General features: G+C 45.7%; 1 protein-coding gene across 14 annotated transcripts in view; it reads left to right on the plus strand.

Annotated features, from left to right (window-relative positions):
• LOC118116641 (nesprin-2) overlaps window positions 1-16635 on the plus strand; it is a 53442-nt gene extending 36807 nt beyond the window's left edge. For 12 of the 14 annotated variants that reach the window (XM_047341771.1, XM_047341773.1, XM_047341782.1 and 9 more), the window contains 21 exons: window positions 405-632; window positions 1537-1692; window positions 2003-2244; window positions 2710-4777; window positions 5305-5639; window positions 5843-5987; window positions 6073-6273; window positions 6633-6892; window positions 7518-7677; window positions 9102-9257; window positions 9402-9542; window positions 9661-9837; window positions 10149-10286; window positions 10383-10568; window positions 10658-10771; window positions 10852-11004; window positions 11088-11204; window positions 11317-11439; window positions 12795-12923; window positions 13371-13448; window positions 14579-16635. In XM_047341771.1, coding sequence (XP_047197727.1) covers window positions 405-632; window positions 1537-1692; window positions 2003-2244; window positions 2710-4777; window positions 5305-5639; window positions 5843-5987; window positions 6073-6273; window positions 6633-6892; window positions 7518-7677; window positions 9102-9257; window positions 9402-9542; window positions 9661-9837; window positions 10149-10286; window positions 10383-10568; window positions 10658-10771; window positions 10852-11004; window positions 11088-11204; window positions 11317-11439; window positions 12795-12923; window positions 13371-13448; window positions 14579-14749 — 5478 coding nt within the window. In that variant the 3' untranslated portion in view covers window positions 14750-16635. The remainder of the gene's footprint in view (window positions 1-404; window positions 633-1536; window positions 1693-2002; window positions 2245-2709; window positions 4778-5304; window positions 5640-5842; window positions 5988-6072; window positions 6274-6632; window positions 6893-7517; window positions 7678-9101; window positions 9258-9401; window positions 9543-9660; window positions 9838-10148; window positions 10287-10382; window positions 10569-10657; window positions 10772-10851; window positions 11005-11087; window positions 11205-11316; window positions 11440-12794; window positions 12924-13370; window positions 13449-14578) is intronic. The other 2 variants (XM_047341772.1, XM_047341774.1) reach the window with 2 other exon arrangements.
• Window positions 16636-17009: the final 374 nt, after the last annotated feature.

The raw sequence follows: 17009 nt of genomic DNA on the forward strand, positions 1-17009 counted from the left end.
TATATGAGTGTCTTCTCATGTGCATGAACATGTCTGCACTTGCTCCCTAACATTCTTTAATCACTCACTGTTCTGCTTCTTTCAAAAACCTCCAATCTTCATGAAATGTTTACTTACTAATATATGGGGTTGATCATGTCCATGTTTTTAGTGATGCTGCATGAAAGTGAAGTACATGATCCCTGAGACATTTATTATCTGTGCTACCAAAGGATTAAGAGCCTCAGGCTGGGAACATGAATTACTTCAAACCTGATTTAATTATCCTGCAAGTCACAGGGCAAGTCCTGCAGGTCCCTGGTGCACGTTCAGAAAAGAAAGGATTATTCAGATGGAACAGACTTATCTCACAGAGAGTCAGAATTATTCTTGCTTTAATACAGGAGTTTGTATATCCACAACAGGAACACCTACGCAGTGGTGAAAAGATATCCCCAGCTCAGAAATCGTCAACGCACGTTAGCCTGGAAGAAGTAACCCGGGAGGAAGGATTAGCTGCTCGGGAAAACAAAGAAGAAGAACGTGTTGTGAAGAAACAAGGTGTGGAGTCGGCAGAAAGCTCCGGCATCGGGAGAATCTTCCCAGAAATGCAGCTACTCTCAGGAACAGGACCCAGCAGTGAAATCACTGAGGTATGTTCACTCTCTGTATACTGCCTCTTCCATGCAAACACCAGAAGTTACCAAAGTTAGAAAAGGAGTTTTTAAATGTCTGCGATGAGAACTGCACTGTCAGCAATGCTGGTCTGAATGTGGGACATACAGTACTTGGGTCTGTTGCATCATACCTGTTGCGCTCCACTGTATAATCACATTAATAAAAACTTTAAACAACGCTCAAAGACACTTCAAATAACTAGAAAATTAAATACACAGCTTTAAAAGCAGTGAAAGAAGAGGTGTGCTATGAGTCACGTTTTGAAGGTGAGCGGGTCGGTGATTTGTTTGGATTTAGAGTTCCAGAGGGGGGGGGGGGCAGCGGTAGGTTCTGTGGCCCCAGGTCTGGTGCTCTGTTCTGAGTGGAGGTGACAGGAGGGGGTGTGGTGGTGGAACATGTCAGTGAGGTAGGAGAGTGGCAGAGTTGTCGAGGACTAACTATTATAATATTGCACCAAAGGAATAGTATAATTTCTTAATTTTAGTCAGTCAGTCAGAGTTGGAGGTGCTGAGACTTTAATAACATAATATTTAGAACATTTTACTCTACAACAGGCAACAAACTTTGCTTTCATCCCAAATGTAATCTTCATTTGTGCATAAGAAAGACTACACAGAGAATATCAGTGAAAAAATCTGATACTAGAAAACATATTAAATTGAAACGTTTTAGGCCTCCTGCTATGCTACTATCAAAATGTTACTCTAAAATTTAAGTGAAAGTTTTTATTTATGTATTTGTTTGGCCTTGCAGTTACAGCATCTTGCCAGTAGGGGTGCTGCTAAAGGGACAAATTACACAGAACAAACCTTTTCGGCCTCAAATGAGCTCGAACCTGCTCAGAACATGAATTTTGAGACATGTTCTCTTTCTCTCTAGGTTAAATCCCACGATGATACTCCAGAGACTCTGATTACGTCCACCACTGACATGGACGAGCGTGTGAACAGACTGGTGTCTCAAATCTTGAGCTGCAGGAATCGCCCAGCTGAGCTTAGCCCAGCAGCCATGGCCCGGCAGGTGGAGGAGGCGCAGGTGAGATCATAGATCGCAGGAGTCACTCAGTGATTTATGGTTTATTCATAGCAGCAGCAGGATTTGTAGATACAGGTGGAGTTTGACAGCAGCAAAACATCAATAATATTCCTTCAGATCTGGGCATGTTCAGTGTGTAAATCTCTGCCAGACAGATATTCAAAACAGCTGCACACTTGCCAAAATAATTGTGCAATCAAACCCTTAAGGTTTTAAACCACTTCAAGGCAATTTGCTTGTTTTTAGTAATAGTCCTTTCATCTCAACATAGATACTATTTGCTCTGTGTTCTTTGCTGTGTTGAGTATAGCAGTGCAGAGAGTCCGCCCAGGCCCAGGGGTCGTTACTGTCCCAGCTGAGAGGAGCTGAATCTACGGACAGAGACTCACTGGAGCACCTGGAGGATGAGTGGAGCGCTGCAGCTCAGGATGCAGCTGCCGTCATCCAGAGCAAAGAGGCCCAGCTGGAGCTTGTGATGGATTACGGCCGACAGACGCAAACAGCCCAGACCACAGTGGAGAGACAGACCGCAGAACTGGACGCTGTGGAAACGTGAGTTTGATAAATTTGAAAATGTAACATGTACGGAGACTTTGATTGTGTAAATATACTGTAAATAAAGATGGACGACATGATGGCTTCCCGAAAGGGAAGTTAAAGCATTGTGGTGGCTGGCTGCAGTGTAGGTCGTAAGCCCGGCCTCCTCCATGTTAGAAGATGGGACATAGACAATAAAAGGCAAACACACGTCAAATCAAATTTTCTTAAAGGTAGTTTCGGTAATTTGATGTAGTTTAAATCACACTGATGTTCAGCTGAGACTGACTCACGCTTGGTTGAGTTACTACACAGACTCTGGCTCCAAGTTATGTCATCGCCACAAGATGGTAGGATTCTTATCTGCAATATTTTGGCTTTATTTCTGGATAGTGGGAGGAAGTGGAGATGTTTAATTTACAGTATGACATGTAAAAAGATTTGCAACAACCCCAAAAAAAACTGAATTGTTTCTTTCAGGTCGAAGGGACAGAGCAGCTCCAAGGAGGCGGAGCATCTATGCTCGTTCCAGAGAAGTATGGAGGACAACAGAACGGTACTCGGAGAGTTGCTTTTGACCTTCACCACGTTGTGCCCCCACCTCAGCCAGTCTGAGCGATCAAACGCCCACACGGAGCAGAGGAACCTACACGAGAGGTGGAGAGGCCTGGAGAGAGCTGTGGAGAGGAGCCTTCATCACACAAGGGTCCACTCTCACGAGACCAGCAGCCTTCAGTCAGAGATATCAAACCTCCGGGAACATTTGGAAACAATTGACAAAGACCTCGAGGCCAAGTCTCCTGCGGTCACTCAGTGGAATTGCAAGAAGGCTCAGCAGCTGATGGAAGCCAATGCTGAGGTTAAAGCCGCCAAGCAGAAGTTCCTCTATTTGCAGAAGCGTTCAGAGGCACTAATGCTCAGCTCACGTTGGGAGAAGGAAACAAAAGAAATACAACAGGGGCTCCAGATGATCCAAGACAAACTCAGTCACACAGAAGAACTAGTGTCCAGTCAAACCCAGAGCAGCAGCAACCCCATCATGGAGAAAATCATCACAGTGATGAGGGACGGCCTGGCCTGGGCGAAGCAGACAGAGAGTGATATCGAGGGAAGGAGGAAGACGGTGGCTCTCCTCCCTGAAGAGGTTCACCGGCAGCTCAGAGATCTGAAGAAGCTGCAGTCGGAGGTGATGAGCAAACAAGGCCAACTGGAGTCACTGGTGGAGGAGGTGACGGAGCTCCTTCCACAGCTGGACCAGGCGGAGGAGGTGCCCGTGGTTCGCACTTCTCTTCAAACACTTCAAAAACTCTCATACTCCACCACTGATAAGTTAGCCAAAGCTGTGAGAGAGATAGAGTCAGGACTGCAGACCAGAGAAAAGATGTCCGAGCAGATTGCTGACCTAGATTCCTGGGTTGTGGCTCACCTGCACAGGGAGGCCTCCAGGAGTGAAGACAGTGAGTTGAGAAACCCAACTGAGCTCGATCGCAGAGTTCGTCAGCTGCAGGAGACACTGGCTGAGGCTGACAAGCAGTCCGCCGTCTGTGAGGCGCTGTTGATGAAGAGTAAAGACATTTCCTCTGAACTCAGCATCTCAGAGAAATGTCAACTCTTTGAAAAGCTAACTAACCTCCAGGAAGACATCAGAGCCATTAGTAGCTATGAAAAGGTCAACAAGAAGGAGCTGGATGAATTCGTCCAAACTCGAGAGTCCAACAAGAAGAATCTGGTCACCATCGAACAAAGCCTGAGGCAGATGATAGGGGATCTCAGCAGACACAGGTATCCCATCACAAGTGAGTCCCTGCAACCTATAGAACCTTTCAAACACATGATTCTGGAGCATAAATCCCAGGTGGACCTCCTGCAGCCCTCGATTCCCCAGGAAAAGACAAAAGAACTCCACTCGATCATTTCTGAAATTCACAGCAAATTGATCAACCTGGAAACCAAAGGCAGGGAGCATGAGAAGTACCTGGGCATGAGGCAGCGAGTGGAGGACCTCAGGGAGAACGTTCGGGAGCAGGTCCGACAGACTAAAGACGACAGCAAACAGCTGGAGGACAAGTACAGAAGATGTCAGACCCTCATTGTCCAGATTCCTCTGATAAAGTGGTTGTGTGAGGAGGCTCGCTCCGAACTCCAGACGATCTCCACTGACCTCTACCCCTCTCAGCTGGCCGCAGAACAGCAGAGGCTCAAACAGAGCGACGAGAGCCTGGACACGTTGCAGATCATGCTCTACAACAACCTCAGCATCATCGAGTGGAACCTGCTGAAGGAACTGGACCTGGAATCGGTGAAGAAAGACACCGAGGCTTTTCTCTCAAAGAACCAGCAGGAGCTTGGGAAAGTCACCGTGCTGGAGCCAAATGAAACAGCAATCGACAAAGAATACCAGAGAATCTTGTCTTTGAAAAAGACAGTCGAGTCCAGAATAAGAGCGCTGGAGATTCTCGAGCAGAAGAAGGGAAAAAGAAGAGGAAGCAAGTCCCAAGAGCGGTCGGCCTTGAAGAAATCAGTCCTGAGTGAATGTGACTCAAAAATGGCAAGTTGCATTGTTCTCCTTTTTTTTAATCATTCAATTGTTCCAATGCTTTTTATCGTGGGTTTGACGATAACATTTTAATAAGTAAGTATTCAAAGTTTAATACTTTAAATTACCCATGATCGTCTGCTTCCTGAACCAGAAGACTACTGCTGTAACAAATCCACCAAACTCCTTAATGTTTGAGTTTCCTGCTGAATATTGGAGATAAACTCTGGTTTTTAATAACTTCTCAGTCTTTTAAACTGATCTACAGTTCAGCTTCACTCTTCAACTGGAGCTGATTGTGACTGTAACCTGACCCTAACCCTTATTTTGGCAGTTTCATCCATCAACAGTGAAAAACTTAAAATCTGGGGATGTGTGTGTGTTTGGTTCGGGGACAGTCCGAATATGATCACACACATAAATAATCCACCAGTTTTACTATATTTCTTAAACCAAAAAAAATCAACAAACAGAATGAAAACTAATGCTTCAGTCTTGATTACAATGATTAGTCAAAATGTGTATTTTTTACATTTTAGGAAAACCTCCTCCAGGCCCGGGAGTCTTTGAGAAGCTACACCCGTGCTGTGAAAGTAGCGGTGCAGTTCCTGAGGGACATCGAGCTGTGTCTGCTGCCCCCGTGTGGCTCCGCTGGGCCCTGCAGCGAGAGGCTGGAGGAGACCCAGGAGGCTCTGGTGTCTCTGCAGCAGCAGTTCCAGACCCACGTAGAGCGGCTCCAGAGCCAGTTTGCTCTGCACCCTTACCTGTCGCCTCAGAAGACCGAGCAGCTCCAGGAGAACATCCTGAGCCAGCTCCTGGTGAGGATGTCCACGCTCCAGGCAAAGGGCCACGTCCAACTGGAGAGTCTCAGCAGGTACGAGGCTTGCATCTTTATTTATAACAATAATATCATTGTGTAGCACATTTATTTATAATTTCTCAGACAGTATTGAATGGTTTAGTATATATTGTATGTTTTGTGGAGAGAAAGACAATAAACAGAGACAGACATTCAGCCGCTCTAGTGTTTGAATAGAGTCAGTCGCTTCTTCCTATAATGAATTTTCTGTCTTTCAGGTGTGCGGAACATCACAGATCTTTCAACAAGTCCCAGGAGGAAATCTTCCAGAGAGTGAAGGGTGCAGAAAGCAGCTTGTTGCAGTTTATCTCTCAGAAACCAACCTGTCTCACTGACTGCACGGACCAGGAGGCAAAGCTCCGAGTGCGTAACAGCCTGCATCTCTACGACACCTTGTGTTTGTCATTCCTTCTGTTCTTGAATTAAATGGACTGACGTTCTGGTGCAGGCTCTGTCGGAGGAGGTGCAGTCCCTGCTGAGGCGTCTGGAGGAGCTGAACGAGTGGTGCCCGGAGCAGAGCTGTCGTGGAGGCCGGGAGGCCACGGTCACCGCCGTCTGGAAAACGGTATCCAGACTTCGCCGCTGCACTCGGGAGCTCGCACCTCGCAGCAAACAGGGGATCGCAGAGTGGAGCGATGTCACCAACAGTGTGAGTAGATGAAGACACAAACAGGAATTCAGCTTCACATGCACCATGATCCAAAATGAAACCGAACGGTGTCACGAGTTTTATAATTATTTTGTTCAGGTATGTTGTCTTTAGAGAAATCTGCTTTAATATTCAATCAAAATGTTGAATTGTAATAGTAGACATATCATTAAACGGTTTGAATTTTATCTATTCAAATTACAGGTGTTGTATTCTCAGGTTTATTTACATCAGTATAAAAAATTAGGTTGAGGTAACCTGAGGCTGAAGTTTTGAGTTCAGTGCCACTGAGACTGACGTAGAAAAAGAACAAGATGGCGCTAGACACAATCCGTTTATAACAACGCGTCTCCTCTCAGGTGGAAAAGGCCTCTACTGTCCTGGAGCTGGTGGAGGCGGAGCTTCCTGACGGCTCACAGGCGAAGGCGTCCACTGAAGAGCTTCACGACGTGCTGCAGTCCCGGGAACAGTACCAGGACCGACTGGACTGCGAGCATCGATCCCTGTCGGCGCTGGAGCTGCGTGCCGCAAGGATGCTGGGTGTCCCCGCCCACCTGGAGCAGGCCCCTCCCACTCCGCTCTGTCAGCAGCTGCAGGCGATGCAGGCCCGATACAGCAGGTGAGAGGTCATTGGATAACTTTATTTAGAGAATATCTATGATAATCAAGTCCTCCTAGCATCATTTGATCATCAAGGGTAAATATCCTGCATGAGCTGCCTCTAAGGGTTCAGACACCCGACGCAGAAAACTTGTTTCGGCTGCTTGTACTCGGGATCTTGTTCTTTCGGTCACTATCCAAAGCTCATGACCACAAGTGAGAGTCGGACCATAGATCAACTGGTAAAGCCAAAGCTTTGCCTTGTTGCTCAGCTCCATCTTCACCACAATGGTCCGGTACAGCGCCCGCATCACTGCTGATCCCACACTGACCCACTCGTCCACCTCTTAATCCATCTTCTGCTCAATCGTGAACTGGACCTCGAGAAAGTTACACTCCTCCACTTGGGGCAACCACGACTTTGTTTGAGTTTTTTAATTAATCCCTTCAATAATCATTTCATCATCATTTCCAATCATTTCCAATCCCTGCTACGCCAATCAGGTAAAAGTGGGTCGGACTGTGGTGCCTCTGGACGGTGCTTTAACTGTCGTGAGGCTTTGAGCTTTCACTCTCATGCATTTTAGGTAAGAACAGTTTTTTAACAACTGTTGCTGGATGTGCGTGTTTGTGTGTTTCCACAGTGTGAAGCAGAGGAGCAAGGAGGGTTTGGAGGCTTCCAGGCTGGAGCTGCAGGAGAGGGAAAAGGTGTGGAAGGACCTGCAGGGCGTCCGGGTTTGGCTGGAGGCCGCAGACGGTCTTCTGTCGGAGATGGAGAAGAGCAGCAGCACACAGGAGCTACAGGTGGGACACACTTCTGCTTCAACTAGTTTATATCAAAGTCACATCACAACGAGTGTTGGCTTCTTTCTGTCAAACAGGTGTTTGCAAGATGAAACTTCCTCTGAAATGCTTTTTCATTTCGTGGATGTTTTGGTTGCATGAAGGTCAGATATGTTACATTGATGGTCTGCAGATGTACGGACTGTGAAGTGGTTTAATATTGAATGTAGACAGAGAGGAGCTGCTATTCATGTGCAGTAAATATCAAACAGTCGACTTGTTTGCTGTTCGGGGTTCGTTTCCATAAACTCACCAACTCCGAGAATCACTCTGCCCTTTGTCCCAGAACCTGAGCAGAGGCCAACGTCTCCACTCACACACACACACACACACACACACACACACACACACACACACACACACACACACACACACACACACACACATCCCGCTTAGAGAGGGTCTGTGTTGATGAAAGACATGAATACCCCCCCATCAGTCCCACCATCCTGACTCCCCCTCTTGTACCAAACACCTTTTGTTCACCGTTGTAAGTGGATCTTCCAGGTGGCCTTTGTAGCCTCACACACACACACACACACACACACACACACACACACACACACACACACACACACACACACACACACACACACACACACACACACACACACACACACAAAGTTCCAACTGACCTCTTACCCTTCAACCAAACAGCCTGAAGTGCTGACGAGACAAAACATCCTCAGATTACACAAATGTTCTCTTTCCTTTAATATTCTAACTTTCCAAAGACTTTTTTAGAAATGTCCTCACTTCATCAAATAGAGTAAACGTACAAGAACACACACTCACCCACGTCCTCCCCCACGTCCTCCCCCAGTCTCATCACTCATCTCCCTGTACCCTCGAGGGCTTGTTCCCTTTCTTTGTATCACTCACTCTCTCTCTCTCACACACACAAACACACACAGACACACACAGACACACACACAAACTAAACGTGCTCAGTTTCCCGTAGCGATAACGAGAAGCACCTCCCTCCTCAGCAGAGCGTCGGACACGTTCAGACGGAGGTGGTCTCCTCTGCGTTCTCTCTCACAGTCGATCAGATTTTATTTTGAAGGTAGTTTGTTACAGTAGAATCTAATGGAGGCGAAGAGAGTTTTCTCCGACTGCGGCGGAGTTGAAGGACGTTGAAGAGGAACGTTTGACGGCCGCAGCAGGAGAGAGAGCTGCTGAACAAACCCCTGAGAGCAGGTTACTCACAGAAAGATGGAGATAAGATCAGTGTCGGTGGCTTCGTGCTCAGAAACTGATTTCCTCTGTTTGAAAACTTAAACCCCTCTAATGAAAATGTTGCTGATGTTGCTTTTAGGGAAGTGATGTGTCAGTAACTGTTGTTAATAATCTGCTTACGAGTGCTTTTCTCACTGTGGTTTCAGGAGGTCCACGGCCAGCTCTTTACCCAGAAGGCTTTGCTGCTGCGCATCATGGAGAGCATGAAAACGAAGTACTCCGACATGTACACGCTGGTCCCAGTCGAGATCGAGGGCCAACTGCAGGAGGTCAATCAATCCCTGCAGCAAGTGGAAGTGAAGGTACGCACGACTTTTATTTTGACATAGTTGGTGTTGAGTGGAAAGATTTATGGGCAGATTTATAAGAAACTTCCACTTCCTCCCAAATTGGTGATTGATTTTGAAGGTTTAGTTTTATCCGTGTGTGGTTGTTGGGTCCATCAGGTGGGAGAAGCTGTGCAGCGGAGCGGACCCGTCCACAGGCTCGGAGCAAAGCTGTCAGAGATCCAGGCTGGTCTGAGGTCAGTCCAGAAGAGACTGGAGCAGAGAAGTCCGACTGTGATCGAAGCCAAGGTCACTCAGAAGGTGAGCAGACACATGGGAGATGGCATGAGATATCTTTGTGTTGTTTCCGTCATCGTGTCCAAACTGAAGCTGAGTTTTACAGTAAACCTTCACCTGTGTCTGTGTGTCCGTCTCTCAGCGAGTGTGGGATGAGCTGGACGTGTGGCACTCGTGTCTGGCAGCGCTGGAGGTGGACATGCAGGACCTGGACAAACCAGAGGAGGCTCTGTCCCTCACCGAGAGGATGGTGGAGGTCCAGCAGCGTCACTCACAACTGGCCAAGCAGGCCGAGCAGAGGACCACCCTCCTCAGCAAGGTCAGACTTCAGTTCCCAGTTTGTAACCTGATTGTTATTTTTATTACTGGTTGTTGTGCCTCTGGATTTGTCTTTTCATTTAATGCTGTTGTTGCCAAAGAGTCTTGATCGCCCCCTGGTGGCTGGCTGCAGTTTATGTCATAAAACCCGCCTCCTCCTTGCTAGTGGACAAGACATGGACCAAATAAATGTTTGTGAAAGGTCGTTTCCGTCATGTTAGGTAGTTGGAGGTAGAGGAGGGCGGTGACTCTGCAGCAGAGTTAACGTTGTGATTTGTTCTAAAGATAAATATTGTTCATGTCTCTGCTCAGACTCAAACGTGGCTTCAGGAGCATCGGGAGATGATCAGCAGCTCTAAGAGCTGGATGTCTGAAGCTCAGTCGTGGCTCGCTGCGCCCTGCACCTACACCAGCGCTAAATGTCTGAGCAGCCACGTTCACACTCTGCAGGTCGGTCACTCAAACACATTTTCATCCATCTTGACTGTAAATTGAGAAAATAAATCAAGTCAAGGCTGTTTTCATCTCCTCCGTCCTGTGCTGCAGATGGTGTTGGGTGACTCGGCACAGATCCGCACGACTCTGCAGGGCTTCACCTCGGTGCTGCAGGAAATGTCGCAGATTTGCGACGTTGCGAACCTCCACCAGCAGCTGGTCGAAGCCGATCGACAAGTGGCCGACGTTCAAGACAGCTTCACTGCTCCTCTGTCTCAGCTGGAGCACGCTGCTGCTGTGAGTCCTCCATTTTATTCTTTATTCAGTCCTCTGCTCCTGCACTTTTCTGTTTTCTGAATCGCCAAATATATCGTCTTGATTTCCAGGAGGTGGAGGCCATTGAGAGCGAGGTCAAGCGGATGGAGAGCGAAGTGGCCGAGATCAAGACGTTGTTATCGTCTCCGGAGACGTTCCCCAGCCCCCGAGAGGAGAGTCTGAAGGTGAGCGGAGAGGAAGAGTCATTCATTATGACTCCAGTCTTAACTGGTCCACTCTCTGAGCGCTCTTCTTGTGTTTACAGGAGGTTGAGAAGAAGATCCAGACCATGAGGACGACAGTGGCTGAGATCCAGAGGTGTAAACCAGACCTTTGTCTTCCAGAGAAGTCCGAAGAGACTCTGACCGTCTTCACTGTCGTGGACCAGCTCCAGAACCTGCTGCTGGAACTGGAGAAGGTCCGACATCAAACCAGTCAGTCAGTGGTTCCTGTGCCACAGATCTGTCCTTCACTGAACCTTCTACTTTACTCCTCTTGCAGAAGGTCCCTGCTCTGTTCATCCAGCAGCCTCCGACTCCGGTCCAGACCAAAGCTCCGTCGGCCGAACAGACGACAACTCGGCCTCAGCTCCTGAAATCCTCTTCGGAGGAGGCAGAGGTGACTTTGGTTCATTCTCCAAACAGCTTTGAGATCAGGTGCCGGTTTCAGAGAGATTATGCACAGCCAGAAAGTCAAAATAATCAATTTCACTTTCGTGTCTGTCTCTTAGAAGGAAGACGCAGAGGAAGGACAGATCAAAATCGTCCACGTGGAAGAGGATGTGCTGACGAGACTTGGAGCGACGCTGCAGACGGTGGAGCAGTCCCCCCCCGAGCAGAGAATCAGTCCTCAGGTAAGAAAGTCAGGGAGACTCCTGCTCAAGGGTTTGAGCCATAGACGGTAAATAAAGATGGACGACGTGGCAGCTCCCAACAGTGAAGCCCCCTGGTGGCTGTCTGCGGTACAGGTCATAATGCTCCTTCACGTTAGTGGATGGGACATGGAGCAAATGGAAAAGTCAAGGTGCACGTCAGTGTCTTCTTCTTCTGCTTCCTCCTTCTTCTTCTTCTTCTTCTTCTTCTTCTTCTTCTTCTTCTTCTTCTTCTTCTTCTTCTTCTTCTTCTTCTTCCTCCTTTGTTTATTCTTCTTTTTCCTATTCGTAAAAAAGCGTAAGATGGCGGCGCCGGTATCTGAGATATTTTAACGGGAGGAAGTGGAGACGCGTCGTCCATCTTTATTGTTATCACTCAGTGTTACGGCACCAGGTCATGTTTATGCTCCTTTAAATTAAATGAAATCACTGAATAAGGAAACACCCTCTGTAGTGTTGAAGGTTTTTCATGAAACATCGTAAGCAGGTTCAGATCGGATGACACTAACGTGGCTGCAAACCCGCCCTCATGTCATATGTCATTAACAATGTATTTACAAGATCCCAAAGTTGTTGTTTGTCTAAGTACTAACCAACTCTCGTAATACTAATTTATCTTTTTTTTTGAGCATGCGTTTTACTCTTAAAAGTGCAGATACTGGGACACTGAGCTAATCTTTGAGGTATAACTGTGAATTAAGTATTTTCACATCATGATAAATACTTAACATGGATCACTTTTCATTTTGAATTCTAGAGGAGGTGTTATTGTTTCTAAAGATGCTTATGGTGAATACTGGAGGCACCGTCGCTAAATACACTGAAACGCTCAATGCAGAAGTTTCTAAGTAAATCATGTAAACTTTTCATCTAATTTTATTTATTTCTAGTCTTCAGAAATGTTTTAAGATAACTCCCTGATCTGTAATTAAGAAAACACATGATCACCTTTTTTCCATGGTCCATAAACTGACATTTTATTGAAATCAGAGGAAAGCGTTTTAAAAAGTAATAATAATGAATTTATTTATATAACACCTTTAAAAACAGGGTTTACAAAGTGCTCTGACAGATGAGACAGACACAGGATACTGAAATGAATTCACACTGATAAAAACAATAAGAAATAAATAAAGAAATCAAAATAAGCATAAAGCATAAGACAGTTTCATGTAAATGCAGTAAATAGAAATAAAGATACAAATTAAAAATAGGACATTACATAAAAGCAAATGAAGGTTCTTCTGGTGCTCAAGTGAACGATGAGGTTTGCAGCTCAGTGTCCCAGATGCACCTTTGACCCCCCCCCCCCGCCCCGCCCCGTGTTTCCGTGTCAGCAGCCCGAGCATCATGGCGTGCTCCAGGCTGAGGAAGAGCAGAAAGACAGTGAGCAGCAGAGAGAGGAAGAAGGTGGAGGAGGTTTTTTCTGGTGGCTCTGGGAGGTTTTCCTGGGCGGTTCTCCAGAGGTAAAGAAGGTCGAGAGCTGTATTTCTTCTGTGTCCTTTTGGTCACCTCTTCTTCTTCTCTCCTCTCGGACTCGCTGGTCACTCACCTACTTCACATTTAGATGGATTAACACACTGGACCCTGTGGCCACTTCTCTGGAAGGCATTAGAAAGTTATTTTGAATATGATGAGACCAATCCAGTTACTTCTCAGCTGTATCTGTCTCTGACCTCGGTCACTCTGCCTCCTTCACCCCCCACCTCCCTACTCATCCTCCCCTGACCCTCAATCCTCTTCACCCTCCCTGCTCAGCCTGTTCCTGGGTGTTATTCCTCCGCCAGAGGGCAGTGTCTGACAGGGTTTGGGACTTGATCACTTCACCTGCAGTGTTTTCTCTCTCAGCCTTTTTACAGTTTCTTCAGGTTGTTTATGTGGAGGATTTTAATATTTGTCATTGCCGGTGTCAGGAGCCTGAGGTCGTCGAGTCGGAGGAAAGCGAAGCTGCCTCCGGACAAAGCCCCGAACAGACTGGAGAGGAGACACAGGTAACTCCACTCATTTACTCTCAGCTGCTCGAAGGGGGTCGGTCCGATGATATTCAGTATTTACAAATTGTCAAGAGTAAAAAAACATAAACTGAATAGAATGGCCTCGAGAGCACGTAGCTCCACCAAGGTACCAATGTGTTGCAAAGCAGGATCCACGTGCAGGCGCCGGAGCAAAGGCTGGTGAGCGTGAATTTCACATGAAACTCAAAATCAACAAAATGCAAAAGAAGAAAGTACAGAAAAGCTTCAAAATAAAACAGGATACAAACAAACTCAAAGTGCAAATAAGGACAAATCCAAATAAAAAACTAAACAAATATGCAACAAAGTCCAAACACAAGGAATCTGCAAGTCCAAATAAAAAATCAAACTCAAAATCTATTTAAAGTTAAAAAAAAGAGCTGAATCCTGAAACAGTCTCCTTATGAAATCACATTTTAATCCACTAGATCCAGATTTATATTTGGATCTGCACCTCAGAGTGTAAAAGAAAGTGAAAACAATTCCTGGATCTGCCCATTTTTACGGATCCCCGACCAAACGTAACTTCCTTCACGGGGCTAACGATGGGTTTTTATCCGACTAACATTTATCTCCTGTGTTGTAACGTCCAGATCCTGATTCATCTAATCACACAAAGCTTTTACTGTTTTCTTTAATCTGGTGAATGTTCCACAAAGTTTAATTTGACTGAATCCCACAAACTCTGTCTGAGACAAGTCCCAACACCTGCACTGATTAATCCTGTTTCTGTACTAAAAACTACGGTGGCCAGATGTTTCATGTTGTCTCATAAAAATAACTTATTATTAAAGACTTTATTCCAGAAGCTCAGGGTCGAGTGGCACAGACGGGGGGGGGGGGCTCACCAGTCTTTTCTTTTAATGAATCTCAGTTTATTGGACATTTTCTAAGAATCACGTCATTTTGAGCTGGATTTTACTTCAGACTTTTTTGGGGAAATCCTTTAATGAGGGTTAAAAAGCAATGAGACTTAATTTTACACAAGTTAACACAACAACAGTACGTGTGTAACATTCTTAACCGAGTGTCTGAATAACTGTGTGACTCTGGACTAAGTGATGAGTGCATTAAACTGACTGATCTTCTAACCCGTGTTTCCTCAGGATGTTCAGGAAACCTCTGACCCAACAGAAGCAAGTTCATCTGAAGCTTTATCTAGACCCCCGGGCACAGGCTCGACTCAGTCCCTGCCTGAGAGCATGGTAAACACGCCCTCCACCGTTAACGTTTCCAAAGCCGCCTCCGGGCCCCAACAGAGATGTGTCGTCTCCTAAATCTAGAAATCTAGAGCTAGAACCTTTCACTTCTTCTCCCTCTAAGCCAAGAACTACTTCTAGATGTGAGTGTAAAATCAAACAGATTCCACAGGTCTATGCTTCAAAAATAGTCCTGAAACTTGTCAGTTCTGTTCTGAAAACCATCCTGGAGCTCCCAGCCTCTTCTAGAACCTGCCTTAGAACTCACACTGTGCTCTAGAATCAGTGGCCAACCATTCCTTCTAGAGCCAAGTCTACAACACCAGTGTCTTCTACAACCTGGATTATACATCTTCTTCTATTTCCGTCCCTAGAATGTTCTAGAATGGAGCTCCTACTATTTTCTAGTCCCATCCTAGTACTACGTCAGTAATTCCAAATTCTACTGCCAAATTGTACGCTCTGTAAATCTGTAAAATCGACTACTTCTAAAAAACCCACTAATACACACAAGTCTAGAGCTTTACATTTCTTCAGCCATTGACTTTTTCTAGAACCATTTATTTTCCTTGCAATCAAACATGAGAACTCCTCACTTTCTCAAGAACCAAATCTACAACACCTATTTCTTCTAGAACATATTCTTGGTCTCCTATTTCCTTCTAGTCCTTAGAGCTCTTCTAGAATTAAATTATGATTTCAAGACTTCAAGGCTTTTCTAGAACGAGGCTTGAAACTCACTTTTTTCCAAAATCTGTCATTTCTTTCCTGCAAACTTCTAATCTCTTGAAAATCAGCTGAGAGCATTCATTCTTTTTGATTCGAGTCTAGAACACCTGACGTGTTCAAGCACCAAATCTAGAGCTTAGAGTTCTTCTAGAAATGTCTCACTTTAAACACTTCAGTGCATTTACATGGCAGAGAATTCCAGATGTGAACCTCCACAGTCTGTGGTTGTTGGATCATTTATCGGTGTTGCAATTTAAAAATGTAAAAAATATAATTTGTGCCAAAGTTTTGCGTGTTTACATGAAAGATTACTGAGCTCACATCCTCCAGAGTAATTCTGCCGATTCGGTATCAGGTGGACGCCACAGAGACGTGGTTCAAGATGACTCGGCACATTATTTACCACTAAGAGAGAAGTGGTCGTCATGGTGATGGTTTCTCTTTTACCAGTAAAAGCAGACTGGTGATATTTAGCATGAGGGAGAAGCTTAATGAATTTACCTTGATTCTCATGGGTTAGTGTTTTTATAAAAGGCAGAAACAAAGTGTACGATGTTTTTTAACGTGTTTCATTTATCGGGACTGGTGATTTCAAATAGTTCAACCTCTTGATTTGTTGATTTGTTCTTTTGCTTTCTGAGCTCATTTGCAAACGCAGAAATAAACTCGTTGATTGCTTGCTCATATGCTTCTGCCACTTGTATTCCCATGAGCTGAACGTGATGATAAATGGATGTTTACAGAGGTGATTGATTAATTAGAGCAGTCTTCACTTTGGTGAAACGCTCCGTCACTGCCGGGCAGCAGGAAGAAGAGAATCCCACTTTGTTATGGATCAGCTTTTATACTTAAGGAAACCGATTGTTGGCCATGAAAATGCACTGGTTTGACCTGATTACTGATCAACACTCTGCTGCTGGCAGGTGAAAGCCTCCTCGTCTTGTTTTACTCAATTAGAGGCTTTGAAAACTTGTTGTTTGTTCTCATGCAAGATTAATAAAGACTCTTTTAGTATTTAAATAATGCATCAATATTAAATCTATGGACAGTAACAAGGCCTAAGATGCTGCCGTGTTTTCAGAGATGTGAGGTTTTCACCTGAAAGCAGCGACACTGAGATGTCTTACATTTTACGGCATGTGCTGTACTTGTACATTGTTCCACTTTTGTCTTTCCATTCTGTCCACATATCCAAACAGGAGCACGAATCCAAATAAACCCACAACAGTGATCTACTCCTGCGTCTCTTTTTCTGTGTCAGGAGCTCGTGCAGGGTCCGAGGGGGCAGGGGGCTGGGGGGGGGCTTACGACACACCTTCACAGAAATCACAAACCAAAGATTTAAGAGCTATGAGATTCCGGTTCTGTCAACATCTGGAGGAGTTCTGCTACAAATCGTCCTCTGGAAGCAGGAAGCACCAAACGGGCGCACACCCTCTCATCTCAGAGCTGATCCTCCCCCCCACGACGTTCAAACCCAGCATCAGGACCTCGACGGACCTGCAGCCTGTAGCTGCCCTGGCACATGAAAATATAATCATATTGATAATAATAATAATAACAATAAGACTCACTGCCCTGGTTTCAGCATGTTACACAAACATGTCCC

Source organism: Hippoglossus stenolepis, chromosome 10 (genome assembly GCF_022539355.2).
Source record: "Hippoglossus stenolepis isolate QCI-W04-F060 chromosome 10, HSTE1.2, whole genome shotgun sequence".
Taxonomy (NCBI): Eukaryota; Metazoa; Chordata; class Actinopteri; order Pleuronectiformes; family Pleuronectidae; genus Hippoglossus; species Hippoglossus stenolepis.